At 46.3% G+C, this 19,127-nt stretch overlaps 3 protein-coding genes across 5 annotated transcripts; 1 reads left to right on the forward strand and 2 right to left on the reverse strand.

Moving 5' to 3' along the window:
* Nucleotides 1-6,852: 6,852 nt before the first annotated feature.
* Nucleotides 6,853-11,125, forward strand: dzank1 (double zinc ribbon and ankyrin repeat domains 1). Of its 2 annotated transcripts, none has more exons than XM_023334301.1 (15): nucleotides 6,853-7,095; nucleotides 7,172-7,310; nucleotides 7,436-7,583; nucleotides 7,655-7,721; nucleotides 7,810-8,043; nucleotides 8,124-8,194; nucleotides 8,434-8,725; nucleotides 8,877-8,999; nucleotides 9,069-9,230; nucleotides 9,300-9,498; nucleotides 9,594-9,697; nucleotides 9,787-9,870; nucleotides 9,942-10,047; nucleotides 10,421-10,467; nucleotides 10,570-11,125. In XM_023334301.1, the coding sequence occupies exons 2-15, from the start codon at nucleotides 7,202-7,204 to the stop codon at nucleotides 10,666-10,668; spliced, it is 1,845 nt and encodes a 614-aa protein (XP_023190069.1). In that variant the 5' UTR covers nucleotides 6,853-7,095; nucleotides 7,172-7,201; the 3' UTR covers nucleotides 10,669-11,125. The 2 variants fall into 2 exon arrangements, with proteins under 2 accessions (XP_023190069.1, XP_023190070.1); XM_023334302.1 differs by having other exon boundaries at nucleotides 9,945-10,047.
* Nucleotides 11,126-11,189: 64 nt separating this feature from the next.
* Nucleotides 11,190-15,588, reverse strand: kat14 (lysine acetyltransferase 14). 2 transcript variants are annotated; one of them, XM_023334300.1, is made up of 11 exons: nucleotides 15,571-15,588; nucleotides 15,240-15,453; nucleotides 14,837-14,958; nucleotides 14,649-14,770; nucleotides 14,345-14,517; nucleotides 13,844-14,275; nucleotides 13,217-13,779; nucleotides 13,011-13,144; nucleotides 11,947-12,122; nucleotides 11,689-11,879; nucleotides 11,190-11,606 (listed from the first exon to the last, which is right to left on the reverse strand). In XM_023334300.1, exons 2-11 carry the CDS (start codon nucleotides 15,448-15,450, stop codon nucleotides 11,433-11,435), a joined length of 2,298 nt encoding a protein of 765 aa, XP_023190068.1. In that variant the 5' UTR covers nucleotides 15,451-15,453; nucleotides 15,571-15,588; the 3' UTR covers nucleotides 11,190-11,432. The 2 variants fall into 2 exon arrangements, with proteins under 2 accessions (XP_023190068.1, XP_023190067.1); XM_023334299.1 differs by having other exon boundaries at nucleotides 13,844-14,517.
* On the reverse strand, nucleotides 15,571-16,371 carry pet117 (PET117 homolog). The gene is made up of 2 exons (XM_005815123.2): nucleotides 16,182-16,371; nucleotides 15,571-15,719 (listed from the first exon to the last, which is right to left on the reverse strand). The coding sequence occupies exons 1-2, from the start codon at nucleotides 16,275-16,277 to the stop codon at nucleotides 15,576-15,578; spliced, it is 240 nt and encodes a 79-aa protein (XP_005815180.1). The 5' UTR covers nucleotides 16,278-16,371; the 3' UTR covers nucleotides 15,571-15,575.
* Between the last annotated feature and the right edge of the window lie 2,756 nt (nucleotides 16,372-19,127).

Consider the following 19,127-nt stretch of genomic DNA (forward strand, 5'->3'; position numbering starts at 1 on the left):
ATCTTTCTAAACTCTCGCATTTTAATGAGGAAACGGACTGAAATATGACCGAAGACGAAACTTTTAAAGATATTCGTAACAATATCACGTTTCTTAAACATGTCAGCCTTAAAACGATGGGTTTTATATCGCAGATTAATTGAAATAAATACGGTTTTTACACATTTATTGAGACAAATGAGTCGAACGTTTTTCAGTCCGTGTCTGAAGAAAATGCTCTCCGCATTTGGTTTGAAATTTCCCGATTTTTCTTTTAACATCATATTAGCTTAAAGCATTACAAAACAGAGGCCCATTATGTAGAACATTTTGTATCATGCTTAACTGTCTAGGATATTAATGTAGAGGGGATGCATTTTAATGACTGAGCCTGCCAATATTTGTATCCCCTGTCTATTGTTGATATGAAACGTATAGCAGTTGCACAGAGAATAAGTGTCATTACGTAGAAAAGGTGAAGTCCCTCTTAACTCTTCATTTTTTCAAGTTAGCAGAGGGATGCATTTTCTGGCATAGCAAATTATTACCTTGCCAATATGTGTAGGCCTTATATATTTTCCACAAATATAATTCTACTGATACAAAATGTATACCAGCAGTTCATAAAACAAGTGTGATTGTATAGAAAAAGTAATTTCACTCTTGACTCTTTATTTCTCCATGTAAGCAGGGGATGCATGTACAGCAAAGCCTATTATTAGCCTGCCAAAATATGCATGGCCTCTCCATGTTCTTCAAATATTATCCTATCGATATAAAACCCATACCAGTAATTCATAGAACATCTCTGATTATGTAGAAAAGGTGAAATCCCTCTTTAATTCTTTGTTTCTCCATGTTAGCAGGGGATGCATTTTTTGGCAATATGGATGTCGAGCCTGCCAAAATATGCATGCCCTATCTATTTTTCTCAAATTTTATCCTATTGCTATGAAACTTATACCAGCAGTTCATACAACTACTCTGATTATGTAGAAAAAGTTATTTCACTCTAAACTCTTTATTTATCCAAGTTAGCAGGGGATGCATTTTTTGGCAATATGGATGTCGAGCCTGCCAAAATATGCATGCCCTACCTATTTTCCTCAAATGTTATCCTACTGATATGAAACTTATACCAGTAGCTCATAGAACATGTGTGATTATGTAGAAAAAGTTATTCCACTTTTAACACTTTATTTCTCCATTTTAGAAGGGGATGCATTTTACGGCAAAGCATATTATTAGCCTGCCAAAATATGCATGCCCTACCTATTTTCCTCAAATGTTATCCTATTGCTATGAAATTCATACCAGCTGTTCATACAACTACTCTGATTATGTAGAAAAAGTTATTTCACTCTAAACTCTTTATTTATCCAAGTTAGCAGGGGATGCATTTTTTGGCAATATGGATGTCGAGCCTGCCAAAATATGCATGCCCTACCTATTTTCCTCAAATTTTATCCTATTGATTTAAAACTTATATCAGCAGTTCATAGAACAAGTGTGATTTTGTAGAAAAAGTTATTTCACTCTAAACTCTTTATTTCTCCATTTTAGCAGGGGATGCATTTTACGGCAGAGCCTATTATTAGCCTGCCAAAATATGCATGTCCCCTCTATTTTTCCTCAAATGTTATCCTATTGATATGAAACTCATACCAGTAGCTAAGAGGATAAGTGTAATTATGTAGAAAAGGTAAAATCCCTCTTGACTCTTTATTTTTTCAAGCTAGGAGGGGGATGCATTTTTTGGCAATATGGAATTTGAGCCTGCCGATATTTGCATGCCATACCTATTTTCCCCAAATATCATCCTATTGATATAAAACTCATACCAGCAGTTAAGGGAACAAATGTGATTATGTAGAAAATGTTATTTCTTTATTATCGCTATTGCAAGGATACTGAAGGAAATAAATCTGACAATGCATCTTTGCTAAATGTAAAGCATGCACAAACCATTCTTATTTTGGTTTAACATAAAAATTAAATCACTTTGTTTTCATTAATTTCAACAAAAGAATATTCATAACAAAAATCTTTGGAAAACCAATTAAGTCAACAAAAATTATGTCACATGTTTAAACTGAAAATCCACTGAACTGCAGTCATTAAAGATTTAGATTGGTACAAACATAAAATCTATAAACACATTGCACAGCAGTAGTCTGTTTCGGTTTGTGGGACCTTAATGCAGCCTTGGTGGTTCCACCAGTTGCATCTGTCACATGTGATCTGTAAATAAATAATACAAAATGGTCAAATAACAACATAAAGAATGTTTTCTTTTAGCTCCTTATCTGTTTACTGAAGGTGATTTTGGGTTTTGTCAACATAAAGCTTCTTCTTAATTATCAATATATGATTGGTAGAACTTTATTTGAGGAGATGACAGCATGTTCCTGACATGTATGGAGGTAAAAAAATTCTAGGACCACAAGCAACTGTGTTTAATGTTTTACGACTGTACTTAAAAAAAAAAAACTTAAGCTACTTCCCACTTACCTGCCTTGGGTGTTTATTTATTTTATTATGATTTATTTTTGTATATCTACATACTTTGCAACTATTTTAAGGATGGTATATGGTTTGCTTGAATTGATTTTTCACTGCATTACATTGTTGTCTTACCCACATGTGATCTTCTGTGTCCTCACTGTCACAGTGTCTGCAGAGTCTGTAGAGTCTCCACTGACTCTACAGAAAAACAAACCGCATCTTTAAATCAATGTTATAAAACAATCTTAATGGTATTTTTTGCGTTTTTTTTTTCTTTTAAATAATTCCATTTGTTAGTGTTCTTTTGAAAGTGGAACAATAATCCTCTGTGTAGATCTCAGTTGTCTAATCATCCCTTTTTGATAATGTCTGGTCTCATAAACAAATACAAGTAATAGAAACTGTACATCATATTGGCATATTGTCTGTCTATTTATGAATTGAAACACACATGTATTTAAGGTATTTCTGGGATTTATGGTAAAAGAAAGCATCACTTAGTGTTTACTTTTTTATAATTTTCTCCAACTTAAGCCACTGAAGGTATAAAAATGGCATTCAGAAAATTTTAATATGTCTACATATATATGTGTGTACATCTTGTGAAATTTGTCATTTTGTAAATGTTAATTTTATGAAAACACAGTAATGAATATAATGGTTCACATAATACATCTCATTCCAGTTTTGTACTTTCACAAACTGCAAGTCCTTTTTGTTTATTAAGTTACATTAAAGCTACTCAAGAAAAGTGTACGTAATTGTATCCTAGAACAATTTTAAGTTTGTTGATTATGTTTTTTGCCTCAACAGTTATTGGGCTGTGTTATGTGTAATTTATTTATTAGAGATCAAGGCCAGGTGTATTGAAATGTTCTTCACTAATTGAATTTGACATAAACACTGACCTGATTGTACTTCACACATCTGCAAAGTTCAATATTTTAATATTTCTAATTAGATAAAATAGCTGACCTAACACAATTTTTTTGTGCGTGCATGATTTTACACACAACATAGTATCCCACCCACATAGGAACTGAATAAAAAACATGTCAAAAGATACCTGATTCTGAGAGAAGTGTGGAAGAAATGTTGAGTCGCATGGTATTAACAGCTTCTGCTGTTGATGGAAAGTTCTGGTCCTTGTTTTCCAGTATGCACTCTGCAAACCGTAAAGGCAAATATATTTTTTTGAAAAAAGAAAGAAGAGTAACAGCGGACTCATTACAAAGACAAAATATTTGTCAAAGTATTAGATTGTCATATAGAGGTCATGACATTTATGAATAATTAGACATTTTTGCTATACTTATTTCAGACTCTTTCCATTGTCATTAAAATAAATCAACCATGTAATAAAGCAATATAATTCATAAACTACATTATATTTCAGGCAGAAATGCACAGTTTAAGTTGTTAAGCCAAAGCTGTTCATCATCTTAAAAGTTCTACTCCTACAAAATAGCATTAGATTAATGGCAATGTGATTATTAGAAAACCACTTTTATATTAATCTTTTTTTCACAACATCAAAAACGTAAACAAGCATGTATACCAATATATTGATATATAATTCTATCTATCTTCAGACATAGATAGATATACATGTATGTGGAAAGAGACAGAACAGTACACATAAAGGTTATATAAATTGATTTGTAAGCAGACAATGTTCTACATTACATAAGAAATATAAGTAATCATAGTCAAGTATATACAGTACAGACCAAAAGTTTGGACACACAGTTGTGTCCAAACTTTTGGTCTGTACTGTATATATATATATATATATATACTGTATATAAAAACATAAAACCACGGCTGCCCAAATCACGGCAGAATTAAATGTGCACCTCAACTCCCCTGTTTCCACCAAAACTGTCCGTCGGGAGCACCACAGGGTCAATATACACAGCCGGGCTGCTATAGCCAAACCTTTGGTCACTCGTGCCAATGCCAAACGTCGGTTTCAATGGTGCGAGAAACGCAAATCTTGGGCTGTGGACAATATGAAACATGTATTGTTCTCTGATGAGTCCACCTTTACTGTTTTCCCCACATCCGGGAGAGTTACAGTGTGGAGAAGCCCCAAAGAAGAGTACCACCCAGACTGTTGCCCAGAGTGAAGCATGGGGGTGGCTCAGTGATGGTTTGGGTTGCCATATCATGGCATTCCCTTGGCTCCATACTTGTGCTAGATGGACGCGTCACTGCCAAGGACTACCGAACCATTCTGGAGGACCATGTGCATCCATGTATATATACATATATATATATATATATTTAAACAGCACTTACTTTAAGGGCAAACACACCACATGAAACCACACCTTCCTGGATGGCATGTTATACTGTTTCACATTTCCACATTGACACTTTCATCCCTTTGCTTCTCATAAATGTCCTTGTTGAGAGGATAAAATGTTAAATTAACATTCTAGTTATCCAATTATGACATTTTTTATTATAATAAACAATAATTGTTCTTGTTTTTCTCACCTTGTTACTTCCAAGCACCTCTTCACATCTTTTTGGGACTCTCCAAGTGAGTTAAGGAAACCTATTGTTATGAATATTCTTTTGTTGAAATTAATGAAAACAAAGTGATTTAATTTTTATGTTAAACCAAAATAAGAATGGTTTGTGCATGCTTTACATTTAGCAAAGATGCATTGTCAGATTTATTTCCTTCAGTATCCTTGCAATAGCGATAATAAAGAAATAACATTTTCTACATAATCACATTTGTTCTATGAACTGCTGGTATAAGTTTCATATCAATAGGATTATATTTGAGAAAAATAGAGGGGACATGCATATTTTGGCAGGCTAATAATAGGCTCTGCCGTAAAATGCATCCCCTGCTAAAATGGAGAAATAAAGAGTTTAGAGTGAAATAACTTTTTCTACAAAATCACACTTGTTCTATGAACTGCTGATATAAGTTTTAAATCAATAGGATAAAATTTGAGAAAAATAGATAGGGCATGCATATTTTGGCAGGCTCGACATCCATATTGCCAAAAAATGCATCCCCTGCTAACTTGGATAAATAAAGAGTTTAGAGTGAAATAACTTTTTCTACATAATCAGAGTAGTTGTATGAACAGCTGGTATGAATTTCATAGCAATAGGATAACATTTGAGGAAAATAGGTAGGGCATGCATATTTTGGCAGGCTAATAATATGCTTTGCTGTAAAATGCATCCCCTTCTAAAATGGAGAAATAAAGTGTTAAAAGTGGAATAACTTTTTCTACATAATCACACATGTTCTATGAGCTACTGGTATAAGTTTCAAATCAATAGGATTATATTTGAGAAAAATAGATAGGGCATGCATATTTTGGCAGGCTCGACATCCATATTGCCAAAAAATGCATCCCCTGCTAACATGGAGAAACAAAGAATTAAAGAGGGATTTCACCTTTTCTACATAATCAGAGATGTTCTATGAATTACTGGTATGGGTTTTATATCGATAGGATAATATTTGAAGAACATGGAGAGGCCATGCATATTTTGGCAGGCTAATAATAGGCTTTGCTGTACATGCATCCCCTGCTTACATGGAGAAATAAAGAGTCAAGAGTGAAATTACTTTTTCTATACAATCACACTTGTTTTATGAACTGCTGGTATACATTTTGTATCAGTAGAATTATATTTGTGGAAAATATATAAGGCCTACACATATTGGCAAGGTAATAATTTGCTATGCCAGAAAATGCATCCCTCTGCTAACTTGAAAAAATGAAGAGTTAAGAGGGACTTCACCTTTTCTACGTAATGACACTTATTCTCTGTGCAACTGCTATACGTTTCATATCAACAATAGACAGGGGATACAAATATTGGCAGGCTCAGTCATTAAAATGCATCCCCTCTACATTAATATCCTAGACAGTTAAGCATGATACAAAATGTTCTACATAATGGGCCTCTGTTTTGTAATGCTTTAAGCTAATATGATGTTAAAAGAAAAATCGGGAAATTTCAAACCAAATGCGGAGAGCATTTTCTTCAGACACGGACTGAAAAACGTTCGACTCATTTGTCTCAATAAATGTGTAAAAACCGTATTTATTTCAATTAATCTGCGATATAAAACCCATCGTTTTAAGGCTGACATGTTTAAGAAACGTGATATTGTTACGAATATCTTTAAAAGTTTCGTCTTCGGTCCGTTTCCTCATTAAAATGCGAGTGTTTAGAAAGATGCGCGCTCCCGCGACAGGGGATGCAATTCTCGGCAGGCATGCATTTTTGGGCATAACACCGGACCGAACCAGGGAAGGTGGTTCTGGTTCTGGTTCTAGAATCCAAGCATTGTTGCTTAGCGCTGTGGGCGGAGCCTACTGTGATCCCGTTGTCATGGTGACCCTTAACGCAACAGCCCCGCTTCAGTGAAAATACAGCCGATGTCCCGATCAGAGATTCACTTTGACGAAATTCACAGAAAACTGGAACCAGAACCAAACAAGGGTCAGAACCGGATCAGACCTGGAACTAAACTAGGGACCAGTTTGTCAGGAAATGGAACTATTGGAGCATTCTGCTACTGGATTTGAACCGGGTCAGAACCGGATCTGAACTACGTTCATCAAAGTTTGTGATCCTCTGAGGTAACATGTTGTTAATGATCTACATAAGATCAATAATCAATGGTTCTGCCTCTCAGCAGCTCAGTGACCGTTATCGGCCAGCGGTTGCCATGGCAGCAGGCGCCATTTCAACTCCTCTCATCATCCCAATCAGCGAGGGCGTGACCCGGAAACCCAAGACCCGCATCGACACCAGGACGCCCGTCTGCATCCAGTCAGGTACATCCAACCAGCATCCAACCACATTAAAACCACATCCAACCAGCATCAGACATCATCCAGTCAGGTACATCTAAACCTGGTCCTCCAGGTGTCCCTGGTTCTCCAGGTGTGTGTTTCTTCAGACTCTCCAGGTGTGCTGATCATCTTCACTCTGGATGGTTCAAAGCCGGTTGCCGGGCAACGGGGGTCAGAGGTTGGCAGCAGGAAGTACATGGGTCCCGTCCTGCTTCCTGCGGGCCAGGTGACTGTCAGAGCCGTGGCCGTCGCCAGGTAACGTTCAGCAGAAACACCTGAGCTGCATCACTTCCTGTTTCCCTCCACTGAGTGTGACTGCGGCGCAGGGACGGGAGGCGCAGCTCCGTGGTCACCAAGGTGTTCTCCGTGGGTCAGGCAGAACCAGACCAGCAGGTAGCCAATCAGCGGCCTGTAGCCGACCTCTGACCTCGCTCACCTGTCTGATCTGAAGAGCTCCGCCTCCGTGGTTCTGTTGCTTCAGGTCCAGTCTGAAGGAGGCTACGATTCTGATGAGCGGTCCGGTTCTGATCCAACACCTGAAGGAACACCTGGACGCTCTGAGTGGAGGAAAGTCACCTGCAGTCCGGCTTCAGAACCGGGCCGGACCGGGTCCAGTCCTCCGCCGGTCTCCCTACCCTCCAGATGCTCCAGAGGTGCCGGGATTCCAGATCCTGATGCTGCCTGGACCAGCTCTTCCCGACGCTCCCGCTCTGCGGTAAACAGGCTAACGAGAGATCCGGCAGGAAGTTCCAGACCTGGCCGACCTTTTACTGTGATCTACTTCCTGTCTGCCAGGATTCTCACCATCCAGCGCCGCTGAGCTGCGAACCGCAAACCCATCGGCCGAGAGACGCCGCTGCGCCGCGGTAGGCTCTCAGGACACCCCCACTCTGATGACACTACCATTAGGACACGCCCACTGGCTGAGACACGCCCACTAAATCGATTATCAATGAAATACAAACTGATTTCCAAGTAGTTTGTTTTTATAGTGTCAGAATATCTTTGCTGTTGGTTTATTATCGGTTTATTATTGGTGTATTATTAGTATTGTGGTTCCTCACCTGTCCACTGGGGGACATGTCCTGGTCCTCTGTGTCTCCAGGTGTCCCCGCTGCCTCTGCGTCTGCCCTTCAGACCCGTTCGCTCGGTTCTGTTCTCAGTGTGGCGCTGTGATTCCTCCGGTACCGACACTCAGGCCGCCCCCTGCTGGGAGAGGACAGGTACTGCACTCGTCCACAGTCCAGCTGCTGCCGGCTGGTCAGGACAGACGGACTGACCGTCTGTCTCAGCTGCTGCCGTGTCCTTCCTGTCGCTGCCTGGTTCCGATCAACTCTCGGACCTGTTGGACCTGCGAGGCGTCCACAGAAGGGACCCGGGCCGGCTTCTCCCTGCAGGTGAGCTCAAGGTGCATCGCTGTTGGCAACCATGGGTCAGGTACTGATGGAACCCGGACGTCAACCAAGAAGTACTCGCATCGAGTTCTGACCTTCCGCCGTTACGTCCAGACCAGAACCGGCCCGGGTTTACCTGTTTGTGTTGCTGCAGGTCGATCTGGGTGGAGGCGGCGCCCCCTCTGGTGGGCCAGCGGACGGCAGCATGTGGTCCTGCTCCAGGTGCCGCCGTCTGAACCGCCATGATGCCAGATTCTGTGACCGTTGTGGCACCAAGGTGACCTTTGACCTCCTGGTGTGCTGGGCAGTGAAGCATTGTGGGATATTCATTGTTGTGCGTATCCAGGCTGGCCAAGCCCCCTGCTGGGTGACGTGTTGGCGGTGTGGAGCAAGCGCACCGCTGGACGCCCCCCACTGTGCGGCGTGCGGCGTGTTCCTCCTGGCAATGGCCCCGCCCACACCCTGCAGTGACATCTCACCGCCTGAAGAGGACGCCGCCCACAGCCAGGTAGAAAGACACCAGTTTCCTGTCGTCCGCTTCCTTCCTTCCTGTTGTTAACAGGCTGGGTACTTGCAGGCTCCGCCCCCACAGAGCCCCGCCTCCAGACGGGGTGTAGCTCCTCCCCCTGTGGATCGGTCCACGCAGACCGTCGGACTCTATTACCCATCAGCCACTGAGCTGCAGCAGCGGGACCAGCAGAGGGCGCTGTGGCGCCGGCGGGAGGCGGCGAGGAGCGACCCCCGGCCGCCGCTCAGCGCCGTCAGCCCCGGTAGAGGTACCATGGCAACGCCATCAGAGGCTCGGCCCGGTCCAGGGATCTTCCCGATGGTTCTGTCGGTTCTGATTGTTCTGTTGGTTCTGGTTCTGCAGGTTACTGGAGGAACCAACTGGACCACGTCTGTTCTCACCTGAGGAGCTACACCCAGAACCGGGCCTCCTTCAGAACCCTGCTGGCAGAACCTCGACTGGGCCGGGTAAGCTGCTCACCTGAGGAACAGAACCTGTGGTCCAGCTGAATGTGGGCCAGAATGGTTCTGATAAGGTTTGTTGTGACCCGGTCCAGATGGTGTCGGCGCTGGTCCAGCAGAACCAGGGGGAAGTGGTTCTGACGTTGAGCTTCTCGCTAGCAGCCAATCAGAACCGGCAGGTGAGGTTCGGACCGGTTCACTGAACTGGTTCTGAGGCAGACATTTGACCCAGCAGAACCTCTGTGTCCAGCAGGTCGGACCTGACGGCGACCCCGACGGCCCGGCGGGTAGTTCTACGGTACCGGGTCGGGTCCAGACGCTGAGCAGTGTCACACAGCGCGCTACAGACGGAGCCGGTAAGAACAGAGGATGTTCTGGTTCTTCTTCTCCTCCAGGGTTTTTCTGTGGCTCCAGTTTCCCGGGTCCGGGAATCGAACCTGCGACGGCCGCGTCGAGGACTCAAGGTCGAGGACGCCACCACGGCACGCCCGTTCTGGTGGTTCTGATCCGGACAGAGGAGAACTGGATCGGACTGACGAATAGTGACCTCTGGTGGCCGGAGGGGGAAACCCAGAAACCACTTCCTACTTTACTTTTAGGATGAAATTGGTTCCTCTTGACAGAGTCGGTTCCGACCCGGCTGGGACCTGCGGAATACCTGGGGGTTCTCCTCCGGCTGTTTTGAAATGGATCAGAACCTCTGGCTCAGAACTCTGCTTTGTCTTCCAGGAAGTCCAAGGAGGAAGCGGGATGCCAACCTGGAACCGGACCTGTTGGTAAGAACAGAACCGAACCGGGCCGTCCTAAGAACAGAACCGAATCGGGTCAGGCCGGGCTGTCTCCAGCTAGCTGGGCTCTGATTGGCTGTCTGGCTGCAGGTGAGCAGAGGATCAGACGTCACCCGTCTGACCGGTGTCGGTCCAGCAGGGGGCGGACCGCCACGTCCTGGCGGTTACCATGGTGAATGGTCACCATGACCTACTTCCTGTTTTAGTCCAGCCAGGAGCCGCCAGGACCTGATGACCTCACACAGGTGGTGTGGGCGGAGCCACAGGTGTTACAGTGAAGGTGGAAACACCTGATTCATGAACCCTGACCACGCCCACATTCTGACCACCCCCCCTTGAGTTTGTCATGTGACTCAAGGCGTTCTCCTCTTCCTCAGAATGAAGAACTTTGCAGCTCTGGGTTCTGATTGGCTGCCCATAGCCAAGTTCCTGCTCAGGTTCGACTCACCTGGCCTGAGTGCCCGCTGCTTCCTCTGACTGGACCGGGCCGGTCCAGAACACTATACGCCTTCAGAGCTTCAGACTCCCTGGTTCTGCTTCAGACCCGTTACTGTGACGTATTGAGGCAGCCATCTTGGATTGCTATGGTGACGGCCGCCCTCGATCAGACCAATCAGAACCTACAGATGGAATGTGATGGAATATTTGTGGGGTTGACCTTTGACCCCAGTCAGGTCGTTTCTTTGAGTTTATGGAAATAAAACCCAACATTGATTTAGAAGTTCTTATTTATTCATGTCATCAGGAGGAGAAAATTATTTTTATCATTTTAATCAAATCAGGATGAAAAATTATCAATTTATTCAGATTCATTTGTGACTCGGGGAAACGGCGCCGCCTGCTGGTCAAACATGGAAAACACAGAGCTAAAGGTTTAAACTGGAAGGGTAGAACCAGGACCAGAACCAGGTCCAGGACCAGGACCAGAACCAGAACCAGGTCCAGAGCGCGGGTCAGCGCCGCAGCCTCAGGAAGAAGGCGTGGCGGCACTCGCTGCTGTCCACTGGATAATATTTGTCGTAGAAGTCCAGGATGTATTCCTCGGCCTTGAAGCCGAACTTCTGGTAGAGCAGCATGGCCGGGTTGCTGGCCGACACGTGGAGCGTCACGTCCTTCCCCATGCACGTCTGAAACACACGGGTCGCACACGTCTGAAACACACACACACACACACCTGTCCCGGCAGTGTGTGTTTGCGGCCGGACTCACCTGGATCAGGTGGTAGATCATGAAGGTGCCGATGCCGGCGCGCCGCCACTCCGGGTGAACCAGCAGGAAGGAAATGTACGCCTCGCTGTACTTCACGTCCGGAACCATGAACCCGAAGCCCACCACCACCTTCCTGTAGAGCGCCACCACGCTGAAGTCCGGGTACTGCAGGCACTCGGACAGGTCCACACCTGGAGGGACACGCCTGAGGTCAGAGGCCACAGCCGCCATAGCAGCGCCGGGTGGGGGCGGGGCTACCTGGCCAGAAGCTGTCATGGCACATGGCGTTGACCGAGGGGATGTGGTTGGGCCGGACGTAGCAGTAGTCGATGGGAGCGTCAGGTTCTGGGGTCCAGTCCGGATCCGTCCTGTGAGGAAACGCCCGGATCTCAGCCAAGAGGCGGAGCTTCAGGGGGCGGGACTCAAAATCCCTCCTGAGAAAGAGTTGGACAGGTGAAGGAGAGAGAGGGACACAAGGACCAGAACCGAGTGTTCCTCATAGGAGGGAAAGTTAGCACTCCAAAGGCCTGACCACTAGGGGGCCCCCCACAAAAATGTATTTTTTAATAGCAAAAGGCCCTTTTGTCACTAATCCAATAAATGCTATAGTTGATTTGACTTGTTTCTAGCAGTGAGAGTTAAATGTTCTCCCTCCCAGACCAGAAAGCCAGCGTCCATATTTAGTGACCCCCCGTTTCTACATGAAATGGTTTGTTCCTGCTGAGCGCGCCGGACGGTGACGGTGTTTAGCAGTCAGTAAAGAAAGAGATAATAACCAGCTGCCCAAAAAATAATAATAAAACCAGGGTTAGAGAAGGAAGGAAGTCAATTTCTTCAAGAGGTCGGTGGCTATCGACCTGTTAGCAGTCTGTAGCTAAGCTAACTAAGCTGTTAGCCTCTAATTCACCATCAGTGAAGAACAAATATTTATTGAAAATATATTTAACTTGTTGGTTTTACCACTTAACAGCAGATGAGTCAGAGTCAGCAGCCCCCCAAACCAGCCTGACTCCTACCTGTGAAGAAGGTGAGGACATGCTAGGCTAGTTAGCTCCTGGTGAGTCAGGCTGCGCTAGGCCCAGATAGCTGGCTAACAGGGAACAGTTTGGGTTTCCAGGTTTGCTCTGGTTTTGTCCAGTTTTCATTACTTTGAGATGAACATGTTCATATGTTTATGAAGTTAGAAAGTGATGTTAGTTACCAATCTGTCTTTGTTTTTTATATTTCAAGAATAATGGGGGAATTATTTGATATGAATTGTTGCAGTAGAGAACTCGGCAGACTCAGACTGCAGCATGTGTGAATGGCGGCCGGTTCCGGACCTGATGAAGGGCTTCAGGATCCGGGCCGTGTACGGACTCTTGATGTTCTGGTCCAGACCGCCCTCGGCTCCCATCAGGCGGTGCCAGAAAGACATGGAGCGCTGCTGGACGCCCGGTCGGCTGGACGCGCTGGTCTGCAGGGACAGAGACGGGTCAGAGCCGGTCGGACCCAGCAGAGGTTCTGACCTGCACCAGGAGGTTCTGACCTGGAAGCGGTCCAGAATCCGCTGCTCCTGGCTGCTGGTGCAGTACTTTCTCTTAACCCCACCCACGGGCCGTGGCTCCGCCTCCTGCATGGCGTAGATCCCTCCCACCAGGCTGAGCGCGGCGTTGACGGCGCGGTCGATGTCCAGCAGGGGGAGCCCTCTCTGACGCTTGGCGTGGCGTACCAGCAGCTTCCTGCGGAGGCGCTTGGCGTGTGGCGTGACGGCGAGCGCCAGCGGGCAGCCGTCCAGCCGCCGCAGCAGCAGCCGCTCGTCGTACAGGCTGAGGGCGGAGACGATGGGCCCCGGTGCGGCGCCGTCCAGTTTGTCCTGAAGGTTCATCCTGCGACGCTCTGCCACGCGCCTGTCAGGGCGCGCAGCCTCACCGCAGCCCACCGGCTGCTCGAAGCGCTCTTCGTGGGCGTCGTCTTCCTCACTCTCAGCTTCCCGCTTGATGAGAGTCTGTGGGGGGCGGAGCTTCTTCCGACCGGTGTGGCTGGCGCTGGGCGGGGGTAGGTACTCCATCCCCGGGTCGATCATGCCATCCGTCTCCAGCTCCTCGTCATCTGTGGGTGGAGCCAGCAGTCAGGAATTGACGTCTGCACCGACATTGGCGGCGGGCGTACTCACCGTGGAACAGCGCCTGTGGCGGCATGGCATCGGGTATCAGGTCGGCCTCTGACAGCAGGCTAGGCGTGGCCGAGTGGGAGGCCGGAGTCCCCGGCCCGGAGAAGTCCGGTGACGGTGAGGGCGAGGGGCTGGTGAGCGGCGTCCGGTCCGACGAGCTGAGCGACGAGAAGTCGACGACCTCGCCCCGCTCCAGCACAAGGTCCGGGCGGCGAGCGCCGCTGCGGCTTACGGCCAGCTTGACGGGCGTGGAGGAGGCGCTGCGGTCGGCATAGCCTCCGCCCGCCGCCTCCTTCTGGGCGCGCCGGATGTCTTTGGCCTCCTGTGTGCGGCTGCGCTTCTCCTTCAGCTGCATGGCGTTCTCCACTGGGTTCCTGGCGCCACGCTTACGCAGGCCCTCCACCGTGATGATGGGTTCCAGGGGCGGCCGGGTCGCTGCGGCGGAACCACAGGTCAGGGGGCGGGGCTCGCTCGGCCGGTCGCCGGCGCACCGCCGCCGCTCACCTTTGGTCTTGGTGCCGGACTTGTCGCCGTCCGGCCTCAGGGTGGGGGGGCGGTTCTGGACCAGCTTCCACCAACCCGGCTCGCCGAACTCCTGCGCTCCGGACCGGAAGAAGGCGGGGCTTCCGACGGACAGGCAGCCGGCCACTGTGCTCCACCAGGTGGATGTCTTCTTCCTGCCGACATCAGAGCACCAGCGTCACCTGGCCGCCCGACTCGGCTGGGGTACCGGCCCGCTACAGCACAGGAACTGCACCACATATGGACAGAGCCGCTTCCTGCGGCCAGGTCTCCGAGGGAAACTCACCTGTTCCCCAGCAGGAAGTTCCAGTGACGGCCAATGAAAGCGCAGATGTCCTCCTTCCACCTGAAGTAGCCCTGCCGCCCTGTTCCCTCCAGAGACAGGTTGTACATGGCCAGCATCACCACCTGCGCACAGGAAGTTGTTTCAACCTGCAGGACAGGTGTGCAGTTGCTGAGGGGGCGGGGCCTTACCTGCTGCCAGGTGAGCCTCAGCCTCTCGAAGCTCTCCTTGCCGTCCTCAGAACAGTCGCAGCACAGGAACTTGAAGAAGTTGTCTCCCTTCAGGTAACTGGGCTGGTCGCCGCGGAGCTGACCTGGAACCACAACCAGGTCAGGATGCTAGCCTGCTAGCAGCGGAGCTAACTTGTAGCTTAGCACCTTTGCCAACATTGAACATTGTTAGTGCTCTTAGCTCTAAGTTTATTTGTCTGGATAAATTCTGAAGCAATAATTTCCTGGGATGGTTTGAAGTTTTAATTCTCCAAGTAGCTTGACATTAATATTCGTGCTCTTATTTTGAAGGGTTGCTTTTTCCCTCCCAATATCTTGATTTAACAGCAGAACAAGTCAGGCAGCAGAGCTCTGATTGGCTCACCTGCAGGGACCCACTTGTGGCAGCGGTCGCAGTAGAAGGACATGTCCTCGCAGGCCCAGCCGCCGTCCGCGTCCTCTCCCAGGTCGCTGGTCAGAGAGTCTCCGCTCTGGTCATGTGACAGGTCCTCCTGGTCCTCCGACTCCACGATCAGCAGCGTCTCTCCCTCCACCTCCCCCTCCTCCAGCCCCTCCGCCGCGCCGCCGCCGTCCATCTCCTGGAGAAGAGACGCCTGGACTGGTCACGTGACCAGCCGCCGGTTTGGACCCTGAACCGGGTCAGGACGTCTTCAGAATGACCCGTCACGGTGAGGGTCTTTTTGAGGTGTGCCTACCTGACTCAGGTGTCCTGTGGGCGGAGCCTGGCCTCCTGGCCCCGCCTCTCCTCCTCCAGCTGCCGGGTCAGAACCTTCTGCTCCTCCAGCAGGTTCTGCTGCTTCCGCTGCAGCCGGTCCAGATCCCGTAGGACGCCCTCACGCAGACGCTGCACAGAACCGGGACCAGATCAGAACCAGGACTGGCTCAGAACCAGGATCGGAACAGAACCAGATCAGGACCAGGATCAGGACCAGATCAGAACCAGAACTGGTTACAGTTTGATTGATGGGGAGAACAGGACTACCACCAGAGTTATGACCTTTGACCTGTAGAGGTGAAGCTCTGGGGTTCAGCCTGTGCCTCTGACCTCTGGCTGGGAAGTTTTCCTGCTGGCAACCATCTTCCTCTCTAAGTGAGGATGATGAAGTGGACCGGAACCAGCTCTTTCTCCAGGGTTACCGGCAATTCGCTCATTAAACCATAGAACCACCCGAACCCTGAGGGTCCTATCGGAACCGGATCGGTTCTGGACTTTACCTCTACAGGTCTGTGTCCGGATGAGTCTGGGTGGACCCGGTTCCGCCACCTGGTCAACTTGTCCGGTACAGCCCGGTCCCGGTCCGCTTACCTCCCGGTCCCAGGCCTGCTTGAGGTGGACCCCGGCCACCGAGCTGACAGTCAGAACCACAGAAACCGTCAGAACCACCTTGGAGGCCGTAGACATGCCTCTGGGTCGCTGCAGTTAGCACGAAGCTAACAGACGCTGCTGCCGCTACTTCCGCCTCCTCTTCTTCTTCTGCGGAGTTGAAGTGGAGTGACCCCTGCCGGTGGAGCGGGATAATTACCGTTCTCCTTCCTCTAATTACAGTAGTTTCCAGCCAACATCACCGAGACTCAGAACTCGCTGATTATTATTATTGTTAATCTTTTTTTTTTAATGGGTTGACAAACAACATCAATATCATAAACACAGCACATGCAAAACAATAATGCCAGTGGGGTATTTAGCAAAAATAATAGATAGAAATGTCAAAAAACAATGTTAAAGTGAACACATCAGTTCTTTTAATGGCTTTATGTTTTAAATGCTGAAACCAAGATCAGGACCGGATCAGAACCAGAACCAGGACCAATACTGGACCAGGACCAGGACCAGAACCAGGACGGGACAGGACCGGACCATCGTCCCGGTGTCTGTTCATCACGGCGGCCATGTTGATGTGAATCGTCCCAATGAGATTCTGTCTGTGCTGCGCGTCACTTTATGCTTTTCTAATTCTAAACTGTTAATCTGTCAGTTACACCTGACTCAGTTTAATCTGATTTTAAATGCAAACCAATCTGGATCACCTTTATCATAATTATTACTCAGGTAATTTGCTCCAAGCAAAGAACACGATTCAAAAATTAGAAAAAGAAGCTTTTAGAAAGTGAAATGGGTACCGACAGGGGAGAAACTACATACTTTCTGAGGTGCATGTAAACATGTCATCGGCCCCAATGACATAAACTTGTACAACTCATCTTTAATTAAAGTATCAATAACAATAAATGTACATATATGTGAATAATTGCTGCCTACAGGGCAATAAAAAAAGAATGAAACAAAAAACTGGGCAATATTTAATATTTTAATATATTTGAGCCAAAGAGCCACTTCTATTATTCTGTGTCTGCAGGTCTGAGGCTTTTTGTTAGCATGTTTTCTATCATTTTTATATTTTGATAGGAAACCTGATCCAAACTGGCAACCCACATTAATAAAATGGTGAAATAATATTGACCATAAAACACTGTATTTATAAAATATATCAATATTTTTCCTGCACAATCCTAACAAATGTTTTTAATGATCTCTTCACAATATTTATTAATTTTACTATTAATCTATTTGTATGATTTGTTCTTAAATTGCATCTATATTATTTTTTGGTCTCAGGAAATGACTGAGGGATGAAGAGGCTGATGTTCTGGTTCTTTAGGTTCTGCGGTTCCTCTCCTGATCCATTCTGTCTGATATCAAACCCACTGAATGTCACCGACACATTTATTTTAATGCCCCTATTAAACGTCACTGTGGTTGTTTAGCCTGTTTCTTCCCACCACCGTCTGTATTTTTGCCAGAGGTTTTATTTCTAAGGACGGTGTTTCATCGGGCGGACATTTTGAAAAGACGCGGGTTGATAGCAGCTCACTGCGACTGCTTAGCAACCGTTAGCTCTACTTTATAAATGTATGGTGTTTTGTGAGGAACTTTATCTTTTAAGGTTCCAGTAATGCCAGAATTAATAATAAATAATAAAGACGTTGTGGTCTCTGATTTAGTAATTAGATTAGTTGTGTTACCATCACCACGCCACTAGAGGCAGTATCAGACCTGAAAAGATGCCACTAAGCAGCAGATTTAGAAGTTCACAGAAAGCTACAGAATCTGTTAAAAACTGTGAGCTGCGCTGAAGTAAATAAAAGAGAAAAGTTCAAATTCATGCTGAGTGAAAATCCTTCCTAAAGATGAAGATATATCACAGATTTCAAAAGAAAATAAAAATGGGAGAAAAGGATAATATAGGAAATAGCGCCCCCTTCACTTCCGGAGTGCAACGGTCCCATTTCCAAATAAAGTCTGTGACCATGAGCAGATGGAGTTGCGAGTCTTATTTAAACCTTTATTTATGTATTCTATGAGTTTAGGCACCTTTAATTTCCTCCATAACAGAGGTCCGTCCCGCCCTTCCTGTTTGCTGCAGAGAGGTGAACTTGAAATTTCCTTATGTAAACAATAACATGCAGAGGGTTTATATTTGTAAAAATGATCAGTGTTGTATAAAGTACTGAAATCTCAGAGTCAAGTAAAAGTACAAGTACCTCTCCAAAATATGACTTTGGTAAAAGTCCAAGTCACTGACTGAAATGTTACTTGAGTTAAAGTCTTAAAGTATCTGAAACTTCTTGTACTTAAGTATGGAAATTACTGTAAAAATGGATGTACTCAAGTAATGTAATGAAAAGTACAAGTAAAAAGTAAAACAAAGCAAATGCAGGTTGAATGACATTTTTTATATTTTGGTAAACTTGTCAAATACACTTAAAATAATGTACACAACCAAGTGCAGGCAAAATTAAACCTGCTAATAGATATACCTGCAGGCATCATTTAGTTAAGAAAATTAGGTGCTTTACCTATAGCACAAGGTTAACTTAACCTGCTTTACAACTGAACCAGCTTCTTAGTAAACCCTCCAGGACAGAAAATACAAAGTTTTTGTAAGCCTTAAGTTTTCCCTTCAAGTAAGGTCAGTGCTGAAAATGAGAAAAATAAATAGTACAGAAAATGCGGCCAACATGAAGAAAAAGATCTGTTACGATTACTCTACTTCACAAATCAGTGAATCAGTCAATGCTACAGTCAGTAGGTGGTGCACACAACTGGTCATTATGCAAAAGAAAAAAAGAACTGGGAGGGAAATGCAGCTTATTGGCATCTGTAAACCTGGTTTTGAACTTGCATGCCTTTCCTATATTCGTTAAATTTAGTCTAAATTGCTGTCGCTATGGCTTCTGTCCCCCCTTGAAC

This window comes from Xiphophorus maculatus, chromosome 5, assembly GCF_002775205.1.
Source record: "Xiphophorus maculatus strain JP 163 A chromosome 5, X_maculatus-5.0-male, whole genome shotgun sequence".
Classification (NCBI taxonomy): Eukaryota; Metazoa; Chordata; class Actinopteri; order Cyprinodontiformes; family Poeciliidae; genus Xiphophorus; species Xiphophorus maculatus.